Source organism: Alligator sinensis, unplaced genomic scaffold, assembly GCF_000455745.1.
Source record: "Alligator sinensis unplaced genomic scaffold, ASM45574v1 scaffold400_1, whole genome shotgun sequence".
NCBI lineage: Eukaryota > Metazoa > Chordata > Crocodylia > Alligatoridae > Alligator > Alligator sinensis.
The window spans coordinates 2,918,809-2,941,648 of NW_005841897.1; the positions used below are offsets into that span (position 1 = coordinate 2,918,809).

General features: G+C 45.9%; 1 protein-coding gene across 2 annotated transcripts in view; it reads left to right on the forward strand.

The window, feature by feature from the left end:
- MGAT5B (mannosyl (alpha-1,6-)-glycoprotein beta-1,6-N-acetyl-glucosaminyltransferase, isozyme B) overlaps positions 1-22,840 on the forward strand; it is a 183,375-nt gene that overhangs the window by 147,415 nt on the left and 13,120 nt on the right. For both annotated transcript variants that reach the window (XM_025197428.1, XM_025197429.1), the window contains 3 exons: positions 1,261-1,416; positions 2,930-3,076; positions 5,567-5,683. In XM_025197428.1, coding sequence (XP_025053213.1) covers positions 1,261-1,416; positions 2,930-3,076; positions 5,567-5,683 — 420 coding nt within the window. The remainder of the gene's footprint in view (positions 1-1,260; positions 1,417-2,929; positions 3,077-5,566; positions 5,684-22,840) is intronic.

Genomic DNA, 22,840 nt, shown 5'->3' on the forward strand with positions numbered 1-22,840 from the left:
GATTAATTAAACAACACTGGAAATCATGTGCTTTTTACAATACCAGAACTGCCTGATTCCAAGGCTTTGTCTTTAAAGGCATCTTATGGAGAAACTGAGATCCAAACCCATGCATGCAGAAGAAAGTATGACCTGTCTTCCATGTCTCATATTGTTGTCTGTGCAGAACTTCCTGTCCTGTTCATCTTTATGGCTTCTTGATATGGGACAAAGCTAGCATCATAGACACTGACTTATTTTTGCTGGAGGGGGACCCTAAAATGATGGACATGTGGGAAGCTTTATACATTTCAGGTGACAGCCCTCTTCCCGACGGGGGACAGGGCCCTCGGGCCCCCATGACATGCAGGTTTGAGGTAGAATGACATGTTACTGGGATGGGGAGAATCCAAAGCTAAGCCTTGTCTCTGTATTCAGTAATGGGAAGAACAATTAATAGGTTGTACAGAGCTGGAGATGTTTGAACACAATTAACCTGTGGAGCTCACTGCTGTGGTAGTTCATTAAGGCAAATAAATATCATTGATTTTTTTTCAAAGGATTAGAGATTTATACAAGTGAGAAAAACAAAATGGGATATAAATTAGAAGAGCTTTTCACCTCAGTGCTTTAGGACATGAGCTGATAACTGGTTGGGGTCAGGAATATAAACTCTTCCCACCACTTCACGGTGATACGGGATCATGACATTTGATTGTATTATGGAAGATTTGGGACTTCCACTGGATCCACTCTGATGTATGGCAGGACCAAGATATTGGCCTAGACAAATTATTAGCCCCAGATTTTCCAAAGTATGTAGATGCTAGCATCTGTGGTTGCTAGGTGCCTAAATAACATTGAGAATCTGGGTCTTCTCTGTTCTAATTTGTCATTTCTTATCAGTCTTTGTGCATTTGGGTAGATCCTACACTCAGATACCTCAAACCCGATTGGAGGACCTGGTTCTACTCTTAGTCCAGAGTAATCCATGCCATTCAACAGGATTGTACTAGTGTGAAACCAGTGTGACAGTCCAAGAGCCCTAAAATTCCACCTTCCTTGCAGGGGGATTCCATGCTGTGCAGACTGAATCCCGTTGCATGATGGTGAGTCCCTCCCTGTAAATGAAGACAGTCTTGCCTTGCTAGATAGGAGGACTTTAAAGGCTCCAGGACAGAGATCAGACTTAGGCCCCTTCCCTTTCTCTTGGCAGCATGGAATCAAGTATGTCTTTTGGGGATCTCACATTCATCTGACCTTCTTTACTTTCTTCTTCAGGGCAAAGAGAAGTTCCTGGCCATCCTCAACAAGTACATGGAAATCCATGGCACTGTTTATTATGAAACCCAACGTCCTCCTGAGGTCCCAGCCTTTGTCAAGAACCATGGCCTTTTGCCACAGCATGAATTCCAGCAGCTGCTGAGAAAAGCCAAGGTACACAATGGGGGGCTAGGCCTTTTACAGGGAATTCTGACAAAGTCCAAAGTTATTCTCCCATAAAACAACCAGGTGGTATGGAGGTAGAGCAGAGTTACCCTGGGAAATGTAATCTAATTAGAAGAAGAGAAGAAATCCATTATCTGAAGATCTTTTAGCCTTCCATGGATTGCAGGCCACATCAACAGCACTAATTACCCAGGAGCTGAGCTGAGAAAATAATTGCAACTGAGAATTAAATCTGACGAGTTTTTCTTTTTCACAGATTGTCTGTAGAAAGATTACAAAACTCTCCAATCCCTTTATTATTCAAAATTAGCTGCTAATTTTTTCCAGCAGTAATAGTCATGATTTTTGGTTTTCAGGCCATTTGAAATGCGAATTGTGCAATCAGGTACAAGGTTCACACTGTGATCTCTCTAACTAATTTATTTCATTTATGTAGCTAAAATGTAGGCAAATGACTTGCATAAATTGACAAAACGGCCCCAAGGTAATGACTGATGGTTAGATTGCCCAGTTTATACTTTGTTAGTTAATTATACAAGTCATCCGTTGGGAAACAGAAATAATGCTACATGACTTATGTGGCTAATCAAAGAGGGTACAAATTGTGAAAAATGTGGAATACGCTTTTGGGAGCTATTTGAACTTTAAAATCCTTTTTGCAAACTCTTGGACTAGTAGAGCTTGAGCAACTCATGGAGAGCAAAGTGAGAAGGTCACAGGTGTCAGCACATTGAAATTCCCTTTAAGGTTCCAGTGAATAATCGCAGGACAGTTTTGCTAATACTTACTCAGCTGTGCTCTGGAGTTGGGTCTCTGTGACATTATAGCAGCCCGATGGTCCCAAAATGCCATGCCTTTCCTACTACTGCCTCTCTATTGGTTAGAGTCAGGTAGAGTATGTGCTTCCCCACCCATCACTCACACTGTCCATCCACTGATATGCTACTCCCCCCCACCGTCATGTTCTAGCTGGTGGCTCTTCCTATGTAATGACTTCCTACTGTGCTTTCATTATGTGATGGGGAAACACGCACTGGCAAGATCCTTGTACCCTGTGATCAGGAAATAAAGCCAGGGCACTGGATGGCAGCTCATGAATTTAAGGCCCTTCCCCCCCTGGATCCCTGACTCTTGGTCAGGAAGCTCTTTAGAATTATAGCAAATCTTTCCTTGTGGAATCAGTGGGATAAATACAACCAGATGTAATTTCCATTGACATTAATGGCCCAGAGTTGAAAATATACTGTGTGCAATCTGACATTCACAAGGACCTCATTTTGGAGAGACCCTTTTAACACATTTAAGCTATTTATGAATTAAACTAAGAGACTCATCAAGAGCTTGGTTGTATCAGGCTCCAGGAGAGCAGAGCTGAACACCAAACGTGGAACTTGCTGAACTTGAATTGGTGAGTCAGGTGAAGTGTAGGGTTGCCAAGGTCTGGGCAACAATATTCTTGGTTCATATTCACCCAGGGTTTCTTTTTTTTTGCTTCTTACAGCTCTTCATAGGCTTTGGGTTCCCATATGAAGGTCCTGCCCCTTTGGAAGCCATAGCCAATGGTTGTGTTTTCCTGCAGTCTCGTTTCAATCCACCACACAGCTCCCTCAATCACGAATTCTTCCGGGGGAAGCCTACATCAAGAGAGGTAATTTTGCTTACATGATTCTACAATATTGAACAATGACAATATATCAGATAGCCACATTGTTTTCTTCTGGATTTGAACTAGAGAAGGGGATCAGCTGGAAAATTCAAATATTGATCAAAGCCTCCTCCAAGTTCAAGAGAATGGTACCTAGGATAAATGTAGTATTTTGCCCTCTCCATCTTAACTGCAGCCTGCCAAGATCTGGGGAGTTTAGATTACCTGGAACCTGGGTTTAGTTCTCAGTTTTACAAAATAAAACCTGAGCAAAGAGACTTTTGTCTAAAACTCATTCAACCTGGCCACAGCTTGACCCGCTGATCCCCACATCTGGGATTGAAAGTTCCCAGGAAAATTTGGGCCTGAATTCAAAATAGGAATGAAGGTTGTTTTGCAGAGGGAAGAAAAACCCACCCTCTTGGGCTTGCCCCTGGCTACAAATTCAATCTGAGTGCAGCGGGAGTTCTTTCAAATTTAAAAGGTTGAGAAAATTGAACCTTGTATTATTGATAAAGTGGATAAGGCAATGTAAATCCATGCTTCCCTGTGGAGAAATTTCTTCCACTGGCCACACCAAGGAGCTCAATCTCTGCTTTTCTTTCAGATAGATTAGACTTAATCCTAAAGCACCCTCTCTTCTCTCCCCACCTCCGCTGCTAGCCCCTTCTCTGCCAGTCCCCAGACTGAACTGCAGCTGCTTTCCCTTTCCTGAGCAGTCAGTCCATTTGCTGTTCTTACAGTGTGGTGGGTGCCCACTCACATCCCATTTATCTCACTGACCTGTGAAGACAGAGAAAGGCTGCTGTAATTAGCTCCTGAAACATTAATTCTCCTCGTGTGCCACCTGTCCATTATGCCAACAATACTGTAACTTACATTGATATTGGGAGGGCTTGACTTGGTCCTTAATGACTTGCTGAAGGCTGTCAGAGGCAAACAGTTCCTAAAAAGAGTGTACATGTGTGTGCATGTGGGTGAGACAGAAGACTTACTGCTGCTCATTTTGTTTTATGTCTTAAAAGAGCCAAGCCGGCCATCCTGAGCCACTCTTGCTAGGGAGAAGCATGACCGGAAAAAGATACAACTCATTGCTGTCATCCCTCTGCGTATTCACCTCTGAGCCTTCTGATGGGTCCAGGGAGGTCTTGGGTTTTATAGTTTGTGTTTGAGTCTAGCCGGTTGGTTGATTTGTTAGAAGAATGAGAGGGTTAATTCAGACTGAGCCTCTTGCTTGTGAGATGGATGGCCCTGCCTTTTGGTTCAGCTGATGCTGTATCCTCTTTAGCCCACTGCCAGGTTTACTCAGCTCTCGTTCTTCAGGGACTTGAGAAGTGAGCTTTGTGCTGCGCTCTGAGGATGACAAGTGGCACTGTCTCAGGCCTGCTGTTGAGAAGCCTCCCACTGTGGCGGCAGGGTTTCATAGTTTCATAGTTTCTAGGGTCGGAAGGGACCTGGGCAGATCATCTAGTCCGCCCCCCTGCCATGTCAGGAAAGAGTACTGGGGGTCAAACGACCCCAGCAAGATGGTCATCTAACCTCCTCTTAAAAACCCCCAGGGTGGGAGCCTGCACCACCTCACTTGGAAGCTGGTTCCAGACCCTAGCCGCCCTGACCGTGAAGTAGCGCCTCCTGATGTCCAACTTAAACCTTCCCTCCGCCAGCTTGTGACCGTTATTCCTGGTCACTCCTGGCGGCGCTCGGGGGAACAGGGACTCCCCCAGTGCCTGTTGATCCCCCCTGACTAGTTTATAGCAGGCCACAAGATCGTTGTTTGACTCTATATGCTGAATGGATGCTATATGGGTTGTTTGACTCTATATGCTGAACTAGAAGTGGATTTGAAAAGTCAGGCTCCCTCCAGAAAACACAGCAGAAATGTTGAGGATGCACATATAATGTTGAGGTGATGTTGCCATGATGGTCCAGGAGATATAGGAGAGGCAAGAATTCTTGTGGGTGATACAATTTATTGGACCAACTGAATGGTTGGTATAGATATAGGCAAGCTTTCTTATATCACAGCACCCTTCCTCAGGCCTCACAGTGTGTAAGTGGAGAAATCTTCTTCCCTCTCACTTAGCACTAGCCCAAGAATGGACAAATCAGTGTGGCTCTTGGTCTTGGAAAACCTTGATAATTAAGGTGCACCTGGGACGGGTTCCTATTTGAGTTGGATTTTCTCTGATTCACTGAGATTGAGATTTTTGTGGCTGCCAAGATTTCAACCCCCAGTTCTCATGAATATTAATGTGAATGGGGTGTCTAGATTCATTAGATAATTGTATAATGTTTTAAATGTTTAGGGGGTGGGGAGTGTTTGGATTAAATACTCCACTTTGGGCCTATCTTGGCCTTCAGTACTTTTTCACCAGTGTCCCTACTGCCATTATCTCACCCCTCCCAGTGCCTAGCTGCAGGGAGGTCATTGCTTGTGGTCACAGCACTTCCTTTACAGAATGTGAAGCAGTTGGTATTTGTTTCATTTTCCAGGTATCCTCCCAACACCCCTATGTTGAGGACTTCATAGGGAAGCCTCACGTATGGACAGTGGACTACAATAACTCCGAGGAGTTTGAAGCTGCTATCAAAGCAATTATGAGGACCAAGGTAATTCCTGGCACAATTCATTAAAACAATGAGAGAACCTCATCCATTGTTGAGCATGGCCAGCTGGTGTTCCAGGAGTTAATGGCACAAGGAACTGCTAACAGCCCAGTTGTCCCTATGAGACTTCCCCAGCATTTGGAGCCTTTTCTTTCTAGTCGCCTCCTAAAATGTTGTCATGTGCTAGCCAGGACTCCCAGGATCCTGTTCTTGAGTTTCAGTGGGGCTTGTGTTCCTAAACCACCCCAGCTCAGACCTTCAAAGGTGTTCCAGTGTTTTTTGGCACCTGAATACCTTTCAAGGCCTGGGCCCCAGGCTTTTCTGGAGCTGAGATAAGTAAAATCTGTATAATTAATAGGGCTGTGCAAAATTTTGCCCGCTGTTTCATTTTGACGCTGTTTTGACTTGTTTCGAGCTTGAAACAGAGAAATCGAAATGAAACAAAGGGCTTCGAAACAGCCTCGAAATGAAACAAGGGCAGCTGAAACTTTTCGAAACTTTCAAAACATTTTGAGTTTTGAACCTGAAGCTGGGCTTGCCTGCAGAGAAACAGAAAGTAAGAAGAGGGAGGGGAAGAGGGGGAAGGACTGATCTGATACTGACTATGATGGTTTGGCTGCCTGAGATGCCCAGAAACCCCTGCACCTATCTCCTTGAAACTTGGCAGGCTTTGTGGCCTCCACAGGGGCTACCATCCATACCTGCAGTTTTCACCCCCTTTGACTTCACACTTACAAGTGACATGAGTTTTGCTTTCAAGAATTCGAGGTGCAATTTCCCAGAAATCCCTATACCTATCTCCTTGAAGCTTGGCAGGCTTCATGCCCTCAGAAGGGTCTACCATCCCTGATGTTTCCATCCAAATCTGCCATAAAATGACAAAGTTATAGGAAGTTTTGTGCTTCCCCATTATAGCCTATGGGCGAAATGTCAAAACAGTGTCAAAAAGGCAAAACAGTTTCGACTAAATGAAATGGAACAGTGGTTTCGAAACAAAACTCAAAACTAAACACTGGCCTGCTGAAGTGGAAGTTGAAACGAAACAGTGCTGTTTCACACAGCCCTAATAATTAATCATTTGAAGGCTCATCCATCAGTTCTGAGTCCTTGCTATGGGGAGCCCAGACTTTGCAGTTCTAGCTCAGTTCCAGTGTAGGCCTTCAGCTGTAGATGACAGAGGTCAACCTAGGGACTGGGTGCTATGCTCTTACATATTTGGGTACATCACTGACATTTCTTCATGGCGGAACCTGAACTTTGGAACATCTTTCAATTGATGTCCCCTCTTCAACTCTTCCTCATCATCTCTTTCCTCATCTCTTTCCCCATCAGTCAGAGAGTTAACCCTTTCATGTAACCAGGATGCATTCTTCCCATCATGACCCCTCTTTCCAGTGCTGCGATATTTAACAAGCATTAGCTACCACTGACTCTTCCCCCATGCAAGGAGACAGTCTATTTTGTCTGTCCCATATCTCTCCATGCGAGTGCTGTAAGAGCTACAGATCACTTTTCATCTACCATTTCCCTGCCACTTTTCATTTGACTATTAATTATTGTGATTTGTTAAAGAACAATTCAATAAGAATAGGAAAATCCCCATGTTCCTTTTTTTTTTTTTTAAGCAGTGCAGCAAAAAAAAAAAACCTTTGAAAGATGCAGCACCTGCTTTGTAAGCTGACTTGGAGACTTAAAAACATACTCGTCATGAATATTTACCTCTCTGGCAGCAGGAGCCTTTCAAGTTGTCCAAATTATTAAAGTCAATTTTCCTAGAGGGGATAAAAGTGCTGATCTCCATTTTGCTCACAATTTGCTTTGGGTAGGATAAGGTGTCCCTGTTGTTACAAAGATGATATACCACAAAACAGCATCTTAATAAATCATGGTTTGGGTCTGGCTCAGACTGACAGGAGCCAGGAAATTCTCTAGCTCCTTCAGAGGGGGTGTTTTGGGGAGAATTTTTGGAGTAATGTCTATGCAGTGAGGCAGCACTACGCCGAGATACTTGAGCTCCCTCTGCACATAGTAGCTTCCAAAACAGAGATAGTACAGCTGTATCCCTGCAGTGCTGTGCTTAGGAAAATAAACTCAGCTGCTGAGAAGATCTTCTTAGCAAAGGTATAGCAAAGGACTAGTCAGGGATGTGGTAATACTGCTTGGACTTCCAAAGTTGGTGTGGGCAAAACCAGTTTGGGTGTTCCTTGGTGACCATGCAAGAGTGGAGGTCTTCTCTCTAGGGAGTAAACCTGGCTATATAGCACCCTCCTGCTGAGAAGGGTCCAGAGCAGGGAAGTTTCTTGCGTCCATTCAGCCCTTGAGTTCTCTGTGAAATTGCCATCCATCAGGCAGATCTTCCCTAGCGGGGGCAGCTTTATGAATCCCACCTGCTCTCTTCGCAGCCATCGCACCTCAGCATCAGCTGGGACAGAACTGTTCACTTACAGGGAACAAGACCACAGCCCTTGAGCCATCCATCTCCTCCTCTGCAAGATCACACACTGGAAAATGAACTTCCAGGTTCAGGAATTCCCTTAAACCTCTAATCACTTAATGTTCTCGTTTAGTAAAACACCTTGGGGAAACCTCCAGCCACAGCACAATGGCACTCACACTAGCTAAGCGTCTTCCCCTCAAAGGTCTTGAAACTATATAAAAAAATACATTTACTGAAAACAACCATTTGAAGAGACGTTCCTCTGGTCTCACAGCTGCTGAGGCCTGAAACTAGGGCAGCCTGATTTCCCTGCATGGTTTGATGGCACCACTGGCATCCAAAGCTGAGGAACCCACATTTCCTGATCTCGCTGCATCACCTGTTTCCCATGTTTTGAGCGTTGGCTGTTGTCTTTGGGAAGCATGAGGCAGCCTGAGGGCAACGCATGGTGAAGGCAGTCAAAGGACTACCATATATTTCTTGGCTGGTGACTTCTCAAATGCTGATCCAGAACTGACTGAGGAATGCCAAGCAATAGATACTTGTAGCCAGATCTGCTGGTATCAATCTGCATAGCTCTATAGATGCCCATGGAGCTACGCTAACTTACACCCACTGAGCATCTGGCCCTTTATTTCCTCTCACTGAAGCACTTTCCAAGCCATTCCTCTGCTGGTACCAGGGGTGCTGGAACCCAGTGGTTCGTGGCTAGAGAGCCTTGCTTTTCTACTCAGGGTTATACCAGTAGCCAAATGTGGGGTCAAGAAGGATTTTTTTTCTGTGGGTCAGGTTAGCACAAACTGTGGGAGGTCTGCTTTCTTCTGTAGCATGGGGCATGATCCTTGGCCTGTGGTCTTCTGAGCCTGTATTACCCACTGACTTGCCAGCTAGTGAAGTGACAGAGCACTGGCGGCGCTCTCACCTCTCCTGCTTTTACCTATGGTGTGTTGTAGGGGGTTCCTCGTGATTCTGGTTTCTTGCCTTGTAGTTGTATGTGAGGTCTGAAGCGGTGAGTACTGTGCTCCTGTGTACATGCTAGGTATTTGTAATCCTCTGACAACAGGGTCTTCTCTCTCATAGATCTGTGGACCCCATGGGAAAGTTGTTTAGTAGCTGAGGCAAAAGTAGAAACAAATGGCAGATTGTTCTCAGCTGCCTTCTGGAAGCAGGGGGATCCTTGCTGGAAGCAGCGTGAATGAACTCATGTCCAGCCAATTGTGGTTTCCCTTACTGAGCTCTCTTGGCTTCATACAAACAGTCAGGAGCAACCCTCGGCTGGACTGGGCAGCGCAGACAGCCAGACAGGGGAGAGAAGTTATAAGGAGCAGTGGAGTTGACCTAAGGCCGTTCCTGATTGCTTGCCAGACTGCAAAGTCGGCTCAGCCTCCCTCTCCTGGGGCAGGTTGCACAAATCCCCATGGTTTGTTCAGCAGTGGACGACCCTACCCGCAACCCTGTGAAGCCAGTGGGAATAGTTGGGTTCCCCTTTATGCCCCTATCCCACCATGGGAACAATTTCTAAACAAGGGTCATGAGAAAAGCCTTCTAGCAGGCTCTTAAAAAGAAGGGCATAGATACATCTTCATTATGTTGCTTATTACTAGGTTGATGTGTCTATAGTACTGGGAAAGACTGAACAAGGAAGAGATAAGGTGAGATGAGTAGGAAGAGAATGAAGTGTACTATCTGAGGTAACTAAATGCACCAATAAAAGACTAAAAACTAAAAGACTGGTCTAAGTATTTGGGAAGGGCCCCAGGGAACAGAAATAAACCTTCCATCATGTGTTTAGAGCAGTGATTCTCAACCAGGGTGCTGAGGCACCTTAGGGTGGCCTGAGATCCTTTGAAGGGTGCCATGAAGTGTGTGGAGCTAAGCAAGGTATGTGGATATAAGCAGATAAGTCCAGGATTAGGCTTGTCCCTGCCTGGCCAATCCCTCAGCCTCTCTTCAAGGAGGTGTAAGCACTGTAATAAATAGGCCAGGTTTTGAAACTGAGTGCTACTCAGTTTACAGAGTTATGGAGGAGAGTGCCTTGAGTCCATCGGGGGGGTACCTCAAGTCCAAAAAAGGTTGAGAACAATTGGTTTAGAAGCTAAAGCATCTAACTTACTGCAAACCATTGATATGTAGACCCATAAACAGTGCTCCAGAGAACAGCAGAAAGGGCTACCCTGTAGTCAGCACTTGTCTTGGAATTAGCACACATACAAGTGGTCTTCCCTTGCTCTGGAGCTGACAACTAGCTGGCATTGTGACACCACTAGCCATGGAAGCAGAGCTGCTGGTCTCCATATGACAGCTTGTTGGAAGTGAGCTCCTTGGTAACTGTTTATGCAGATTCAAAGGGCACAGCTTGCTTTGGTCTGGCCTCATCTCTGTTCTTCCAGAAGATTGCAAAGAACATAGTGAGCCACCTTATAGAGATATTTGTCATTTTTGTGCATCCATAGCAGAATCTCTGTTAAAATTAAATTAAAAATAATTATGTCCCTGCCTCTGGGCTGCCTACCCAGCTGTCACCGAAAATTGCAGCAAATGGCATTGATTGACCGGGCACCATCTGTGCTGGTGAGATGTTCCCAAAGAGAGGGGAGTACAGCTGCTGAGCTGGTGTTTAAAGGCTACCTGCATCGCATTCCCTGCATGTAGCATAATAGCTTAATGGAGGTCACGTCTTTCCAGCAGCCGTGCAGAGTCAGCAGCAAACCATGGGCTCTAAAAAAGAACAACCACCTCTCCATCCAGCCATGTAAGAGGTCTTACCTCTCTGCAGAAGGACAGTAATAGATAGTCCTTTCCTTTCTGAATAGTTAAATGCATGGGATATGGGTTTAGTGTAGTAGTCTTTGGGGTTTTTTTGGAATGCGGGCTCTGATTCCCTGGCACCCTGATCCTTATTTAGTTAGTGACGCTCACACACAGTGGACATGAAGTGCTGCTCTCCTGATCTGGGAGTGGTTTATATCTGCTCTGTGCTCAGACTGCACTGATGTAAAGGACAATGCAGATTTCAGGGTAATGCAGAGTCAAGCCAGCGGTGTCCGTGCCTTGTCAAAGTCCCTAACAAGCATTGAGTTTGATCACCTTTCATCCACAGGTGGCTCGTAAACCACTTCCAGTAGTGCAACGAGCAGTGGGCACCCACCAGCTGTGGGCATCCACTTAGAGAGGGCACATACATGGCAGTTGCTGCCCTTGCTGGCCTGGGCTCAGACACTGGCTGTTATGCCTCTGGCCGTTCCACATCATGGCTTAGTTGAGAGGCCCAAGACCAGAATAAACCTTTAGCTGTGGTTTGGGAGTCACATGCTCAGGGGGAGCCAGGTAGGCCACAAAAAGATGGTATCACAGGGCAGGGATTCAGGTGTCCTGGCAGAGCTGCACGTGGCTGAGGCTGGATGTAGCAGACAGGGCTGCAGGGCAGGACACAGGCACCTTGACTGCCTGTCTGAAGGAAGCTTGTGCTAGTGCTGTGGGCCCCTCATGTTTCTGAGCATTGAACTGACTTGCAGCTTTTTGAGAAAGAGCAAAGAAGGAATAGTGAAGCCTTGCACTGCCATGCGGTATGACCCGTTCCAAAAGGGGAGTGCATGACTTGTCTTAGCTTCCAAACCCAAGGGCCATTTCTCCTCTCATTTAGATCACTGCTAACTCTCATTTTTTTCACTGGTAAATGAGAATGACATCTTGGCCTTGTATCAGGAGGCAGGGGACGTTTAAATGTACAAAGGTTTGTCACGGAGTGTATATCTGTACTGCTTCCACAATGTTGTCAAGACAGCTGCTGAGAAGCATGTCTTACCTACCTGCTCCCTGCTCTCTACATGCCAGACTTGCAGATAAGACAGTAAAACTGGCCTGAAGGTTAAGGGCCTAAGATGATGCCCCCCCACCCACTTCCCTGGGAGCATGGCCAGAGCAGAGCCAAGTCAAGCCCACGAGGGTAGGGTCGGATGCAGGCTGCCCATCCTGCTGCCCTCCCATCAGGAGCCCTGTGCCGGTTGTACCACCATGGCAAGGCACCCTCTGCCCACCCAGCAGCAGTGGGGGGCACAACTCTGTGCCTCCGCCCCCACTACTGCCAGGTGGGCATGGGGTGTCTTGCTATGGTGCCACAGCCAGCATGGGGCTCCCAGAGGGAGGGCAGCAGGGCAGGGAGCCCCAAGCCTGCAGTTGGCAGCCTGCATCTGCCCTATTCACAAATCTGGGGGGCACATGCTCCTCATGCCCCTCTCCCTGGGAATGTGCACACAGGCAGGGAGCTGCCTTGCCTACCTCCTCACGGATGAGCTGCCCGTAGCTCTGTCCCACTCCCGGCCACAGGCCCCATGCACTGCCCTGGCTGGGCAGCTCCTCCAGGCCCAGCCCCTGCCCCACTTCCTCCCTCACCGTGGGGGCCTCAATCTGCTCCCCCCACCCCTCCCCATAGACTTACCTGCAGGCAGCTGGGGAAGCTGCTCTCCACCACTGCTTGGGGCTGTATTACTGGTCACGTGTATGTGTGTGCATACACACATGCATGGGGCATCCCCTGTGTCCTGTTCCCAGCACCAGCAGCCCTTTGCACACTGGAACTCTGCCAGCCTGCTAGGGGAAACCTGCCGCTTCCTGCATTTTTCCACAGTGAACAAAAAACCCGGATTCCTGCACAATAATGGGAATCCGGGACGAATGCTGTCCCAGAGTTATGCAGCCTAGGACTGGGACTTGATGTTCCCATTTTGGGACTGTCCTGCTCAATTGGGGACAGGTGGTCACCCTACACTCTTCTTCTCAATGCCCTCAGGCCCCCATGTACTCAGTACTTATACATTTACCCATGCATCTTGAATGGCAATTAACTTGAATTAGCCATTATTGTCCCGAGGCAAAGTGCTAATTCAAGTGCTTTATATGCAATTAACATGGGATGATGACCTTGACCATCTGTAAGATCCTAAGATAAAAGACTGTCCCGGGAGAAATCCAACATCTTTTTTTAGACGCAGAAAGACCACAGCAGGTCAGAATGTTTTTATCTCTATGGATTCTTATTCAAGATCTCTGGGTTTATGTTGTAAACCACATTTGCCCACCTAACAGGGATAGCACTGCATGGCATGCTGCAGCACTCTTGAAAGGCTCTCAGGGCATCCTCCAGTATCATAGCACCTGGTTGAGAATCACTGATATAGACACAGCCTAAGTGCCTGAGTCGCCTATGAAAAATGGACTTCGATTCCGAAGTCACACAGATGACTTTGAATTGCTACCTTTTGTCTTCACACTGTAAAATAAATGGATTCATGAAACTCTTCACAAGAAGCTGGTCACTATGTCCTGCTAAATTAGTGAGCTACAGTACTTTTCATTTGCATTCCAAGTACAGGTAGGGTACCGCCATTATCTACTGAGCCAAACAAGAGAACTTGGGTATTTCATATTAGATGGTAGCTTAAAAATAAAGGGTGAAGTGTGAACCTCTTTGAAGTCAACATGAGATTTGTTATTGAGTTGAGTTCATTGAGATCTGGATTTCATTTAAAACGAGCTGCTACCAAATTAACCTTTATGTTGCCAGTATATTAGTTCAGGTTTATAGGTTCTCTCCCTGAGGCTATATAAGTTGTTCTTGCAAATGCCACTCAGGGTCACTCTTATAAGATTCTTCCCTCTTTGCTTAAGTCCATGTCTTAAATAACTAATCACCTAACAGAAGGGGAAAGCAAAGATAAAATCAGCGCTTCTATAAATCTAGCACAAAGTATCAGTAACCTATTTACAGCTAATGCAGGGGAGTTAAGGTGAAGGATCCAAATCTGCTCTGCATTCACCCCAATGCGATGTCATTTTCTGGGAGCTCCCAGCATGATATCTGCAGTGGACATAAAGAGAAATTTAGGGTCTGATATTCAGAGCATTGAACACCTGCAGCTCCTCGGGAGCTCTGCCGATGATAACGGTGACCTCTGAGGTTAAGCTCGCTCTTAGCATGTAGGATGTAGAATTTGCCGAATGCTCTGGATTGCAAGAGACCTAGTGAACTCTTCAAAGTGTGGAATCCATGATTGTAGTCGAGCAATTCTTTCAATCGCCGACCATTTTCTTCCTTTCCTTCTTATTGCTGAAGGTACAATCTTGTCTAAACCACAGCATTTCCCAGCTATGTGCTCAGTTTACTTCTAACCTAAATCTTTATTAAGAGTTATTCTTGGTTTAAGGCTCAATAGCTAGTGATTTCTGTGGAAGAATATGGCGCCTCACAGCTTAGCCATGAGTGGAGAAGTGTCCCCAAGGAGGGGACGAGGTGAGGAATCAGCTGACCCCCTCACCCCCACCCCAAATGTCCCCATGGTGCCAGGAAATGCTGCGTGTAGACATCATGCACAAATGGGCGCATCCCTTGCAGACCTGCTTGGACTCCCCAGATGAAATCTCTGGGTCTGTCCCTGAGTATCCTCAGAGCTCAAAAACAACCACCGTTACTGGAGATCACTTTGACAGCTACCTCAGAAAGATGTCAAAGGTTGAAAAAAAGCCCTGGAGACTGAAGTCCCCCCTTGCTCTCAGCCACATGAGATCCATCTAAGGCCCTGTTGCAGCAAAGCAGGTGGGCACGTATTTAAGTAACCTGACTTCCACAAGAGTTAAGCTTCTGCTGAAAGACTGACTTATTTGGTTTGTTGTATTAGGGCCTAAAGAGGAATAAAGCTTCAGCAAAGCACGAGGTAAGTTTTTCCTGGCCTGACCTGAATCTGTCCTATGGCAAGAGATATTTAGCCTTCATGGCTAGCAATCTGGATCCTAGGACTTGTCTTAAGTGTCTAAAGCCAAGTACACAGAAACCCTCCCATTGACCTGAGATGGTTTTACATCAGATCCTGAATCATGAGAAGACTAAAAACAGCAGCTAATGCCACAATATTATTTTTTAAAGTGCAACGACTCCAGAGGCAAGTCATTTTTTTCTGTTGGGAAGTGACTGATTAGGCTAATCCTTTAACACATTAGCGCTCCTTTTTTAAAGATGTTGTATAAACCCCCTGGAAACAGGGAGAGAATGTAAAGCAACTTCCATTTATTTTTTAAAAGGCTAGTTTATTAGCGATGCTGTCAGAGCAATTGGGCCTAAAAATTGACCTAGCTTAAAAGCCTTATTATGGGCTTTTGCTATGGGAATCCCCTGGTGTTTTGTCTTTAAAATAATGTTGGCTGCAGCAGGAAATGAAAACAAAATCCAGTGGCAGGGAGGAGGAGAAGGCGATTAGGTCCTCAGCCTGGCTGAATTGCTGAGGGTTGCTTTTTGCAGGATGAGAGTCATGACCAGGGATCTAGTTTTCCACTGGGGAATAAAGCAAAAAAACTCCATTTAAAAAACACAAAAATCTATGTTTTTCCACAACCTACGGAAAGCACGGCAGCATCCCACAGACAGCAGCGCCATTTCTGCCCTCTTTTATTTTTTCCCACAGTGTTTCCCAACTCGGCCAATCAATGGCAAACCTCCCATCACCGACTGGCCGAGAGGCAAACACCGTGGCAAAAATAAGAGAGAGCAGAAATGGCGCCGTTCGCTGCGCTTTCAACAGGTTGTGGAAAAACACAGATTCTGAGTTTTTCCAAGGTTTTCCATAGTGAATGGAAAATTGGAACCCTGGTCATGACTAGAGCTGGGTGAAATTTTTTAACTACACCTTTTTGGGAAAAATACAGATTTGATGACACCCAAACGTTTTGAAAATGTGCCTGTTACCGTGAAATATGTGTCCTTTTTTGGGGGGTTTCAAAATTTCCTTCAAATTGATTAAAAATATATTTAAAAAGCCCCCAACAACTTAGGAATTTGAAAAGAAACGTTGCATGTTAGTCGAACCAAATGTTTAAGCTGAACTGAAATGGATGCATCTTGTGAGCCATGTTCATGTTGGGTTAACCTGAAACAAACTTTGTGTAACTGTCAATGAACCGAGAAAAAACAGTTGTCACCCAAGTGTTGCCACAAGTTTCAAGGCTTTCTCCAGGCTGTGCCTCAAATGACTCAGGAAGCCAAAAGATGCCTCAAGGCCTATGTTGGATTTTCCATGGAAGTGGATTTTCTTAAGTCGTTGGCCTCAGGTCCTCCTAAAACAACTGGTGTGTGTGTGTGTAGAGAGAAGAGCTTTCAAGAGCGTCAGATGCTGAAGCACAATGGGAATGAGTATGAAGGATTCTGATGGGCATGCAGGAAGGGTCCATTTTAGGAGCATCAATCTGGTAAAGATCTTAATGTCAAAAGGGGAGACACCCTGTATTAAAGGGTTCTGCCTGTCTAATGAGTTTGCAGATGTTTTCAGCGTGTCTCACGTTTTAATACAAGATTATCTTGTGTCTCCTCTTTGACTCATGTTGGCGTGCACAGCCTCCACTCCCATTCATGGCTGTGTAACCACTTGAAGGCAACTTACAGCAATTGTTCCAACAGAAAGTTAATATCAGAAAAGTGTCAAATGTCGTTTTAGCTGTGAGCTGCTCCAATAACTACTTGGTGCTCATGCACTAGACTAGTCTCTCAGCACACGTATGCAGATTTAGCCCCACTGTAAAATCTAAGGCCTTTCTGAATGACTGTCCCACCTCAGTATAGAGATTTGAGAGGAGCTATCCCCTGTCCAGTGACACAGTTTGTCCATAGCTAGCATGTAGAGTAGTACAGCCGTGGGTTACCTGCTGTTCGAGAGCTCCCACAGCCCCGTCACCATGTCTACTATGGCAAAGATCTGCTCTGACCCTTACTCTGAGGTTGTAATGTTAGAAGTTGCCAGGTGACACTGCTGTGATAGTGTTGTTAGCTTTGTTTTCTTAAATACATAGGAACTAGATCCTGAAGCAATGTCTACTGCCAGCAGTGCTGTAGTGCATTTTAGCTACAAAGCATTACCACCAGTACAATCTGTTCTCCGCCTTGGTTTCTATCAAGATGATACTTTGGTGCATCTACCATCTATAGGGTGTACCATACCCATGCAAGCAGGCAAAGCAATAATGTTACCAGAATGGTACAGGGAGAACCTAGGTACCACTGTTGAACAAACACTCACTGACGCTGTCCTTCAATTGCTAGTGTGTTTGCACTCTGACCAAACCAGATGCAGTCCTTTTGATGACTGCACTTGCGCACATGCTGCAAATAAATGAGGTGAGATTCAGATAGCAACCTCATCCCAAAAACACCAGTTGGTCTAGATTGGCCTGGAAATGGACCCTTTGTTCTCTGGAGAGATATTTGAATTTTAGCTTGAACCCAAGCTTAGTTGATGATGGGTTACTTCTCAGTTCAGGCAAGTTTTCTGTACTGCTGAGATGCAGAAGGAAATTCCCCCTGATGCACCCCTCACCCACCTAAACCCAACAGGCCAGCAATCAAAAGTCTGGAACCAGCCCTAGATGTCTGACCATTCCCCAGTCTGGCCAGATTCTTGTTTTCCCAATTGCTTATTGCCTCCAATGATTCCTGCCCTATTTATAATAAAAGATTCAAGTGGTAGAGACACCAAGCACCACACACCCTGGGAATGAAATCACTGTGCAGTTGCACACAGCCCAGAAGAAAGAAAAACGAGACAAATTACAGCCCACTGGGAAAGGTGAGGCTGGAAGAATTGTTGCTATGATGAATTATATCCATTGCCTGGAGGTTAGAGGCGAGAGAAGGAAAGAGGTTTTCTTTTGAGGTCATTTACTTGGGCTTCAGTTTTTTCTTTGTCAAAAATAGTTCCCACACAAGCAATTTAATAGACCCAATATTCTGGTGTAGTGAAGGGAGAAGCCTTCATTATATTAAAGTCAAACATACAGGAATATAATGGGAAATTATACATTTCTGGCTATGCTTGGGAAAGTGGCATATTAAGCATCGCAGTGAAAATAGCTGGTTAAAATATCCCCAGCCTGCTGTTTCATGCTGTTAGACAATTGTATTACTTTTCTACTTATTTGTCTGATAATGTTTGGATTTTTATTATTATTATTATTATTATTATTACTGTTCTTTTGAGTGCAATTTTTTTTCTTCCCTTTGCTGTTGTGATTCCCGCTGAAGACAACCTCGCCCCCTGTGGATTTCCCCTTCAGCAGGGGAAATTTAGGTTGGAGATGAGGAGAAACTTTATGACCATGAGGGTGACCAAACACTGGAACAGGCTAGTTAGAGAAATTGTGGAGTCTCCATCCTTGGAAGCTTGGAACAGACGGTTAGACAGACTTGGCTAAGCTGGTCTAGTCAGGGATGATCCTGCCCTGTGCAGGGGGCTGGACTTGATGACCTTTTGAGGTCCCTTCCAGCCCTGCTTTTCTGTGATCCTGTGCTCTCCAAGTTTATCCCTGTGGTACTGCTCAGAGCCTCCCCTGACCACAGTGGACCTCATTCATCACGGTCCTGCAGCCCCTTTGCAAAGCCTACACGAAACAACTGCACATTCCCGACACACTGAGGATAACTGCAGCTAGCTCCTCAGGCCGTGCCCCACAGAACTTGTAGCATAGGGGTCATACAAAAATCCATGTGGAAGGCTTATTTCAGAAATTGTGGATGGGACCATCCTAAACCCAGGTGTTGCAAAGCCCAAAGAGGCTATGCATGGTCAGAGAAATCCTACCTGTTCTGGCATTGAATTGGTGTCCTTAAGATTTTGAGGCTTAGCGCCCTGCACTGGGATCTGCCCCATAACTGGAACTGGAAATCTTGTGTTCTGCTCCATCAGCATATGCAACCCAGTACAGACACTGGCAATCCTGTGCTGTGGCGGTGAGGGGACCTGTGCTGTGGTAGGGTGTGGTGAAATCAGTGCTCCCAGCATGTGTCTGTACGCTGTTGGTTCTAGAGGTGCGGCACGACGGGGCTGTTGTGCTGGGAATGATGCTCATGGTGGTGAAGGACCCATTTAGCACCGCTGAGTAGACAGACTTTCAAGAGAGCATAGGTGCCACTTTTGGTCTTTCAAAGGAGGCTGGGGGAACATTGATTGCTGAGCTCTTTTGGAGATCTGAGAAAATCATCAAGGAAATTCATAGTATTGCATTCACCTTTCACCAGGTGATGGTCAAAAGAATGCCACATATTCACTGTTCTCTATGCCACTCCTGACCTGTGGCTGTTGGGTGTCTGACAAGGCCCAAAAAGTACCTTACAGCTGCTTTCCCCGGGGGCTGTACTTGGTTATATTTCACAGTATGCTAACATGCTGGAGGCAGGCGTGATCCATGACAGCCCTCAACACATGAACTTTCTATGGTACTGTGCATGGCTGTGTCCTGAGAGCAGTGTGGCTACTGGCTAGCATTCAGTAGTCACATCGGGGAATCAGTGATGATGGCTCAGTCATGCATCTCCTCTTGTCTCTTCCCAGAACCGATGGTGGTGGTCTTGTAATATCCCTGAAAAGGTGGTTTCCACAGGGGCCCAGCCTCGTGGCTGCTTACATCATTTCACCACGCTCAATGGCAGGGGCAGGTGGAAAATCTTTAAAGATATATTTCAAAGAAAGAACCCACCACTGCAGCCATCTAGTCACAACATAGTCCCATACAGATTGAGGCCACCTCCCCTTCCATATAATCCACTTGTAATGGGCCGATTGTGAGAACTCTGCCTCCACACAGCCGGCAAAGGAAGTCTGACAGCACCGAGGAAACGCTGAAGGGACTTTGTCCTAGGAATTCATCAGATCTCCTTTCCACTTGTCCTCCTTTATAACTGGGCAGATTTGTATCCCACACCAAGAACAACAAAGAAATCTTGCTCATTTCTGATCCTCTTCTGCAGTCCATCACAGTAACTCTTGCTGGTGGTTTTTGATGCCTTATGTCAACACTTCACCATCTGTTCATTGCAGTGAGAAGTGAGGCTTTGATTGGGAATAAGAATAGTTTCTTGAAGGCGGTGTTTCCTCTTATCCTGCATTGCCATTCTGATCATCTCTGGTGACCTCCATCTATATGCCCTCTCCCTTAACCCACTGCCAGTGCGACTTCTCTGCTTCCTCTTGTCTTCTTTATTTGAAGCACTTGTCTCCTCTGCATAAACCATGGTGCCCCATCTGTTATCCATCCTCCCTTGGGCTTCTGTTTTCTCTTTTCCCCTCTCTCTCTCTCTATTTATTTTCTCTTGTGTTTAGAATTCAGATCTTGTGGTCAGGACCATAGCAACATGCCAATTTCTTGAAGATAATAGTTTAATTAAAATCTGACAGGCCCGGCCTCCTCTTGACAGCCTTGTTAGCGATGCTCCTGACTGCGGGAATGCCAGCACTTGTGAGAAGGATGCGCTGCCTGTAAAGGGGAAAAAGCTGCTGGGTGCAGCCTTCCTGCTTTGACTTACACCCTTGTACCTCCATTGCCCTCAACTGGGCTCCCAAAAGCATAAAGAAGGGTGGGATTATGCCCTTGGGATCCCCATCAAATTCCTTATCACCTCCTGTCAACGTTGGCTTCAGTGCATCACTTTCCTTCATCTTCCTGCTGTCCTCCTGGGAGAATATGAATGTCCGCTGCTTCACATGCCCATCAGAAGTAGAGTCGTAAGGCTAGATTTTGCCATAATTAGCAGGGGAGAAACCTGGAGGGACCAAGTAACATCTGAGAGCTCCAGGGGAAAATTAGAGAGCAGGCTGCAGTGGCACCTGAACTTTGCTTGAAGAAGGTTCAGTCTATGATTCTAGTGACAGCAGAGCAAACCTGCCTGCATAGCACACCTTGGTCATGGTAGAGAGGTCCTAGGCCCTTTTAAGTCCGCCTGGCAGTGGACAGTGAGCAATTGTGTTAGCTCCCCTTGTTACATGGGCACATCCACTGGGCCCTGGGATAAAACTACCCAACTCGTTGGATGTAGGCAGCCTGGGCACATTCCAGCTCACCACCTACAGCAAAGGGGAAAGGTTCTGCATCCCATTGAGAAACCCTGAAACTATCCCATTCCTTGTTAGAAATGCATGATCAGGAAGAGAAAAAATATGTTGGCCCTCATTCCTTCTCTCCCAGACCTCACTTGGGTCTCATCTTTCATTCACTGATTGCAACTTGTCTTTTAGACTGTGAGCATTTTTCAGGTAGGGACTGTCCTGTAGAATTGACTGTCCAATGCTTACCTCAATAGGTCCCTGATCTTAATGGAGTAGGGGCTCTGGGTGCTACCAGAACAGTAGTAGTAAGACGCAACTGAGCTTCCCTGCCACTGCCAAGATTAAAGAGGGAATATTCTGTCTCCCCTAGCTCTGCCCCAGATAACGTACTGATAGCATTCTGCCAATAGACAGTCAAGCAGACAGGCAGGGCTTGCTAGGAGAAAGGAACAGCTGTGTAAAGAACTGGCAGAGCACCCATCAGATTCTTTTATCAAAGTTCTCAAGTCAAACCAGGGCGAGCTCAATAATTCATGGGCAGGATCAGCTCCTGTCATTATGTCGAAACTGATTACTGCATGCACCTGTAATTAGATATAATGGGTGTAATTTCTAGTCTCGCTGAGATCTCAGAGCAGGATATTTATGGCAGGAAGTTGCTTAGAGGTATCTTCTCAACAGGCTGAGTCTTTGGAGCTTTGACTTGACAAGTACTTCAAAAGAAGAAGAAGAATTCTGAAGTTTCCCATCGGCAAAGCTGAGGGAATGTTTTTAAACAAAAATATTTCTTTGTTTAGAATCCATTAGCTGTATGCGACTCCACCCCTACAGAGGTGCATTCCAGGTGTAGGGTACAGCATTGCTACCCTGCTACATTTCCCCCAAAAGATGTGCTGCTTTCACCATTGAGGCACTTGCATATTGTTTGCAGAGATGATGTCTCCCTGTATGATCCTGGGTCAGGAATGACATGTGAATGCCAGAAAATCAATAGGTCCAGGACTGAAATGTATTTCCTCCCAGATATGGGACTTCTAGAATCAGTTGGCAGTGCTGCAAGGGTTGTGATGTTATTCCAAGTGGGTAAAATCATTGTCTATCTGCTTGGAAGTAGAGAAGCAACATATCTCATATGTAGAGCATCTGTCTGTCTATCTACATCGTTTATGGCCCTATCGCTGTAGTGTCTGAACAACCGTTAAAAGACAGGTCCAAGAGACAGAACCGCGTTCGTGGTATGTGTGTACTGAGCAGGTAACAAATGAGCTTATATGTGGTCAGGTGTAAGTCCAGGTAGTGGTGAGGGGATTGTACCAGGTAGCTGGACATTTCAGAATGTGAGGGTACCTTTTTAAGCGAAAGAGGCATAACAGCACACCCTTCCTCTGCCGTGAGCCCACTGATGCAAAACGAAGTAGACTGAAGCATCCATCAGAACAGCAGTGTTTCATAATCCATGCTAAAAATACATCATTCATGTAAATGATAGCACCTACCCAGAGAGCAGGAGCTGAATGCTGTTTATAAATAGCAGACGGGAATGTGGAGGTGGGGTGTCAGAAATCACACAGCCTCAGAGCTGTCAAAAATACATTAGTTTCATCCCAGCACCCACCCTCTTCCAAAGGCCTCCTCTGCACCATTGCCCTTTGTCTTGTAATGGATCTCACATCCCAGGGTCCAGCTGGCCAAACAGCTTCTGCTTTGAGAGTCACATGCGTGTTATGGGGGAGAATTGACTTAGGGCCTCGTATGACCATGTGCTTATGAATTACATGGGACATTCTTGACTTGTTTGTTCCTGTTTCCACTGGTCTCATGACATGTATCACTTCTCTCTGCCTAAGCACTCCCAATATAGCAATC